This window comes from Octopus bimaculoides, chromosome 23 (genome assembly GCF_001194135.2).
Source record: "Octopus bimaculoides isolate UCB-OBI-ISO-001 chromosome 23, ASM119413v2, whole genome shotgun sequence".
Taxonomy (NCBI): Eukaryota; Metazoa; Mollusca; class Cephalopoda; order Octopoda; family Octopodidae; genus Octopus; species Octopus bimaculoides.
The window spans coordinates 13268234-13275372 of record NC_069003.1 but is presented as its reverse complement, the minus strand read 5'-3'; the positions used below and the strand labels follow the sequence as shown (position 1 = coordinate 13275372).

Sequence of the window (7139 nt, the reverse complement as noted above, 5' to 3'; positions counted from 1 at the left end):
ACACACTTGAGGTTGGGTGGGTGGATGTTGAAGCACCGATTTTTAAAGATTTTTTTACTTATTTATATCTCTCCATTCAGATTCTCTCAAAACCTTTGTATTTTGCTACACGTTGTTCCAACTGGTCGTGCATCGGAGCTAACCTATGTAAATGGATCAGACGATCCAGTCATATAAACCTTGTCATAAGGCAGTTGGAGGGTGTGATTTTAAATAATAGATTTAGCTATTTCCAGTAGTTTAATTGGTGGTTCTGTAAAAGACTTTTTTTTTTTTATACTAGCTAGGCAGCTTCAGCTGTACGAACGATATTCAAACAAATGGGACGTTGTGATAATCTTTCCTTTTTGTGGAAATAGATAACAAGGACAGATCAGCTATAGATATGATATTGACCGAATAGAATTACTAACATTATTTTTACTTTTTTGAAATATCTGTAAACACTAAAATCATGTGGACGAGTTAGGCTTTGTATATTATTGGGCTAAGATTTTTGTGACCTCGTCCAGGGCACTGCGCCGTTGACTTTTTTTTTGTAAATAAAAAATTCGTGGTACCCCTGTTAAACACTGCTCTTTTAGGCCTTTATTTAGTCACAGTTTTAACCCTTTTTTTTCTAAATGTATATCAGAATGTAAAAGACATTGCAGGTGAGAGGGGTCAACCGTCTCCCTCACATTCTTGTTCTGCCAATCAAGCTTCGCCAGTGACTGCTCGGTGCAGCGTTCAAATTTCCCTCAAATAGCACCCTCGTATTTTTTAGGAAAAGGAAAATGCAGGTCCCATAAAAACGTGATGATCAGTTTTGGGTTGCTTTTAGTCATAAACACGTGCTCACGCGCACAACCTTATGTTTTCTCTAATTAGTCTTTCGACTGTTTCAGTATGTTGGTTACATGTTTTCTTAAGATGAGAGATTTGGCATTTGTTTTTAGCTGATTCAGTACTCATGTAATGGTTCCCTCGTCCGGATAAGCGTTGATCACACTCTATTAGAGTAAAAGTCTTCACAAAAACGTTTATTCGATGTTAAAATATTTATAACGTATTGTGACGGATGCTTGTAGATAGTCCAAACGTAAAATAATGAGCAAAACACAACATACACATCTTTATACACGTACATGCATTCATATACACAGCAAAAAAGCAATATAAATGGTTGTTTTTATTATTTCTGTATTTTTTCTTCTTAATCGATCCAGTCAGATCACAAGGCTAATGTTTTCTTGTGAAATTTCCACTCAACAACCAGTGACTCATTCAACTAAATTTGTATTTCGTTGCTCTCCTATCTCCTTTGGCTGTTAGTCATTTCCAGATGTCTGTTGTATAGTGTGGTATCCCTTCTATTGATGACTACAGTTGGGTGGCGGGGAAACCTGTGTTTACAGTGCGGGTAAAAAAGAACCCGAACATTTCTTCTGGTAGCAGTTGGCACTCTTTGGTACCCTCTTGACTGGGCGTTTGACTGATGTGGGGCCCGAAATCATAATCTCCTTTAGCCGACAGCTTTTGTGGGAAGGGAATGTTCCTCAATGCTAAGTTGTAGGTAATAAAATATCGTATATATCTGCTGTCTTCTAACATTAGGGCTCATTGGCTACAAATATAAATGGGTGGATTCGTGTATGTATGTATGTATGTATACATTATAGTCAATAATATCGGCTCTTGTACTTCACTCGAACATATTTTATCAAATCTGGAAGGGCAGCAGAGCAAGGGGTAGAGTCGATGTGATTTGAACGAAATACTTATAATCACTCCGCTGACTGTCAATATGTCGCCTTGTTAACTTTATTGATATGAATTTCGGGGGTTAAAGAATCCTTTCAGTCCAGACGTAGTGCACGAACAAAGTTGTGGGTATTAAAAATATTTCCATTTATATTTAAGCAAATTAATCTCTTGTTTAATAAATTTGAAGGGGGTATGTTTTTTTTTTGTTTTTTTTGGGTGGGGGGCACTGACTCGCTGAGACTCTGTTGTATATAGAGACATGGGGTAAATATGAAGGATGTAGTTGGGACGGTGTTCATGATTACATCGAAAGTCTGTATGTAATACCAGGAAAGTTGCGGGGCAATTTAAAAATATTTTCACATCCGTTTAATATTTGTCTTTATAAGAGAATGATTAATTGAGGTTTATCTAACCTGATTGAATGCAACATTTGAATTAAAAATCCAGTTTTCTCTAACACAAGTGGTGGTGGTGGTAACAGTGGGGCTTACACAGAAATAGAATAATGAGGGAAAGAAATATGAAGATAAAAATGTGTGGGTAGTTAGTTATACAAGGATATGGTCATATGGCCCTCTGCTCTGTTAAAAGAGGACCTCCGTGTCGGGCCGATCAAGGAGCCTCATAAATCCCTGACTACCAATCGGGAAGCCCACTTTCCTCTCTTCTCTAACCTACACATACATACATGCCTTCACTTTCGCGACTGCCACCCACCCTTTAACAAATACTGGTGGTGTAATATATAGTAATAGTAGTCGATGCTGTACAGATAGGATTTCTTGCAGCAGAGTATTGATTACCTGTTTGTTTCTCTAAGTCCCGCACCTCTGTTATGGAAGCGTTTGGAGGGAGGAAGCAGAAATGTAAAAAAGAGTTATTAATGGGGTTTTTTTTTTGTTTCTTTCAGAATCGTAATTGTTTGTTTGTTTCAGAATCGTAATTTCCATAAATTCATTTCCCATGAGACTTCTGATGGACAGCTGTTCCAAAACTCTTACAATTTCTGCTCCACCCCACCCAGGGAATCAACATTTAAAAAGATAGCCACATTTTGTAAAACGTGAACGATGTTTCAACCTCGTGCTTCCAGTCTTTGTTCTTCTGTATTGGTGCTGTAAACTCTGAGTATGTAGGCGTTTAACTGTTGGTAAAAGTGTGTACGATAGTGGGAGCGTGAGTGATTTTTCTCTTCTCAAACTGCACATGTTGTTTGTCATGCTTTTGAAATCGCTGTGAAAAACTGTCAAAATTCTCCCATCCGTTCCAACAGTTCCGATTCTCAAATTGACTTGTCTTCACATAGCAATAGGACTTTGTGGTGTGGTGTTGTGTGTTGTTTCCGTCTTGTGTGTGTAAGATTTCTGTTGGCTTACCCGATATTATATATTTTATATCCTTAGGGTTTTGCTGCTGTTGTATTGTACCGTGTGTGTGTGTGTGTGTTATATTATTTATAATTTTGTCACTATGGATACTTCGGTTTACTCTAAGTTGTACAGTCAAGGAGAAAATACAGTGAAAAGAGATTTGGTTAACAGAAGTCGAAGAAACTTGAAGTGTGAAGACCGTGGTACTTTATATTCATATGTTGTTGCCCATTTCCTCGAGATAAGGCTTTGGAATGTTAAGCGACTGCAAGAGTTCTACGTGCCTTTGTTGGTTTTCATAGTAAGTAGCGGTGGTGATGGGTGATAACTGCATCATTTTGGTAACTTAAACTCTCTCTAGCTTGTTGCTATTGGTGCCAGCCAACCAACCAGTCCTCTCCTGTGCTTTTTAGCTCACATCTCATCATCTCTCGCTTTCAGTTATTTTCCACCTGCCAGATACTTCACATCATACCTAAGTTGCTCTGCAGATAGTCTCTCACCCCCTCCTTTCTCACATACACTCTCTCTTTCTCCCTTTCTCCCCCCCTCTCTTTCTCATGCACGCGCGCTAGCTCGCTCGCTTTCTGATCTCTCTCTAAGAGTGCTTCCCTCCCCCTCCCCTTTGCACGCTACTTACACTGCATGGCTCTATCAACAGAGCCCTGCAGGCTTGTCACCGTGGAGAAGTTACCATTATAGGAATTAGGAGTCGCGTCATATAGTCTCAGCTATATTTATTAGTAAGTACCACACGTCTCTATTGGTTTTGCTTTTTGCTTGCTAATCCGTATTTATTGATGTTTGAAAACTTTAAATGCTCCGTCTGCAGTGTGTGGTATGTTTGTTTATATGCACACACGACATTTAGGATATTCAACTATATAACGAAGTTTTTACTATAAGTACATTGTTGGCTAATCGCGCGCGCGCGCGTTCTTTTTTGGAATAGTGGACCTCGAAGTATACATGAAGTTACAAATAAATAATAGAATGTAAATATTGGGTTGAAAAATCTGGTGATCCTTCGGTTTTGGAATACAGTATCAGTATGAGGAGACGACATCATTTCGTCCTCTTTTCAACTTGGCGACTTTATCTATGTCTTGACGCATGGTTGTGTGGGTGAATGCTATCGCCTACCAATACCGCAGGATTTTCAAAAACCCTTTTTTGGGTGAGTAGAAAAAACGTCGAAGGTTGCCTGCAACGTCAAACAACAAACATCCACACACACTCAAACAGATGGGTGGTGGTGGTGGTGGAAGAAGCAGAACGAGCATATTTACATTTATCTGTTGACTGTAAAACAGTGGTCAAAGTGCTCAGTTTCATGCAAGGAACTTTCCAGGTCCTTGGGCTACCTAGGTAGTTTTATAGGTGATAAATAAAAACCTATAAGCAGTAAAAGTGTTAAAGTCTGGATGTTGATGTTACGTAGCTAGTCTAGTTTGGCATTCTTGTTTTCGTGTACACCTCACTGAAATATGTCCAAAATATTCTCTTACTCACTGTTAGGTTTATTACAGGTTGGTGAGCAGGTGAATTGTTATGCCTTGTTGTTTAGTCTTGGATAAGACCTTATTCATTATGCAAATATACACTAGACATTTTTTAAAGGCAAAAACAACAAAACGGTGAAAGTTATGATTTGTGGGGGATTTAGTTAATTCTGGCAAGAAGCTACCAATGTATGTAAGTGGGTGTTATGTTTGTTTGTGATTCCAACCATTTGTAATTCAGTCCCACCCTTTTATTGAATGGGCCCTTTTTTTTTTTTTAATAAACACCCTAGTGCTTGTTTTTTGCAACAATAGCAAAAAAAATAAAAAAGAATGGTTTCAAATTTTGGCACAAGGCTAGCAATTTCAGGTGAGGAGCTAAATCAAATCGAACCCAGTGCTCAGCTGGTACTTATTTTATCGACCCCGAAAGGGTGGAAGGCAAAGTCGACCTTGGTGGCATTTGAACCCAGGACAAAAGGCTACTAAGCATTTATTATAATAATAATAATTCATTTTACTATAGGCATAAGGCTTGAAATTTTGGGTAAGGGAGCAAGTTAAGTATGTTGACCCTACTGCTCAGCTGCTACTTTTTTTTAATTGACCCCTAAATGATGACCTCAGCATTTTGTCCAGCATAGTAATGATTGTGCTTGCTTGTTGCCTTAATAATGCTAGTAATAATTCTACTCGGATTATTTTCATATGCCGTCCCATCCAACATGTGTTGCTTTTTTAGGTATTGGTATAGATAAGTGTATTGAGTTTTTATGGGAAATGCTACTTATAGAGTGAAATAATGTTGGACTTTTAAAGAACCATTGGTCTACACTAGTGATATAATTAGTGTGCATGTATGCCAAAATTTCATCTCTTCTGTCAGTACAAAAAGGGCCATCAGCATTGCTTCATATGATACATGTAGCAGAGAGGAAGAGTTGAGTCCATGTTTGTCCATCTTCAACATGTCATCCCATCCCAACGAGTTCATCAGTAACATCTGATCTGTTACCATCATCATATGTTGGCTGCCAATATCTTTCCACAAATGTGTCCACTAAGTTGTGCGTGTATCAGCCTGATACCTTGCATGTTTGGTCTGATACCTCCGTCTGATACCTTGCATGTTTGGTATTGCAGCAGAGAACCAGGCAAATTTGGTATTGCACAACTAAGCAAAGAACACCATGTGGATTTGGTGTCACACAACTAAGTGAAGAACACCTTGTGTGTTTGCAGCCCAAGCAAACAATGATTGTTTTGTATATTTAGTGCAACATCTAACTGATGTCTATACATGTCTGCTTAGGTTATTGCAGCTAAAATGTCTTTCGTTTTTGATTTTTTTCAGCTTGAGATTCAACCTAAACCAATTAGTTTTATTGAACGGCCAAATAGTCTGATGTTGGACAACAGCATCACCCTCGATGGGGTGCAGTTAATGCACAATGTTGAGGCTGACACCGACTGCAACGAACCTAATTTGGTTACCAGAAATAACAGCAAGAAGAAGAAAAAGAGGGCAGCAATTAGAGCAGCTAATTTTTTAGGTGAGTTATAATTTATACTACCATGGTGATTTCAATTTATATATATATATATAAAATGTAAATAATGTGATGCAATAAACATACATTTAACTTCGCTGTGCAGCTGGAATATTAACCAAGAGGTTCTTACTAAACTTGATGGGATTTTACAAAGACAGTAACCAAAAGAATGACCATTCACAAACATTGCAATCTCAGTTCTTAATCATAGGTCCCCAATGAAAGTGCTGTTATGCAAATGAGGCAAAAAAGGAGAAAAAAAAAACTGCCTTTTGCTTATTGCATTGGACAAATTGGGTCAGATAAAATGTATATTGTTCTTCAGTTTGTTCTGCTGAGAGAACCCTGCATTTTAAATACGGGGTCTGTTTGCACAGCGAAATTGAATGTACTTGTTATTTGAGTTTTCTCTTTGTTGCTTTTATGTCTGTTTTTCCATTTTATTGACATGTAGATTGGACACGAGTTTTTGAGAAAGTGGGTTTGTATGGTCTAAAGCCCTCTTTGATACAAACCTTTTTAGTTACCTATATTTAGGTGTCAAGTCTTTCATCCCACTAAATTGAACCAGATACATTAGAGAGAGTTTAGTCATTTTTATATATCCACTCCTCTTTACACAAAAAGTGTTGTTAATAATATTTTTGTGTGGAATCTATTTGTGTACTGCAGCTAAAACAGCTACAAGTCTAGCAGTCTTTATAGCCCAACCAGCATAGCAGAGAGAGAGAGGAGCTGCTCATTTCATTTCGGCTATATATATATATATATATATATATATATATATATATGCCTACCTCTATGCATCAAAGAGGGTGAGTGTCTAAACATCAAACTACGTAGTTGTGACATCTGAAACTTTTAGCTCCAGAATAGTTTGTGAAGAGCAAGCTTAAGCTTTTACTGAAAATTTTCTTCACCTCTTTTAGCAGCCATCTTTACCTGTTTTTATAGTTTTTTTTTTT

The 7139-nt window shown here is 37.8% G+C and overlaps 1 protein-coding gene across 2 annotated transcripts in view; it reads left to right on the top strand.

Moving 5' to 3' along the window:
- The window catches only part of LOC106869528 (MAP kinase-interacting serine/threonine-protein kinase 1), a 21725-nt gene that overhangs the window by 6252 nt on the left and 8334 nt on the right, over window positions 1-7139 (top strand). Inside the window, exons 1-2 of one of the 2 annotated variants that reach the window (XM_052976164.1) lie at window positions 3090-3420; window positions 5976-6174. In XM_052976164.1, the coding sequence (XP_052832124.1) occupies window positions 3220-3420; window positions 5976-6174 (400 nt within the window). In that variant the 5' untranslated portion in view covers window positions 3090-3219. Of the gene's footprint in view, window positions 1-3089; window positions 3421-5975; window positions 6175-7139 lie in introns of those variants that run through there. The other variant, XM_014915301.2, reaches the window with a different exon arrangement.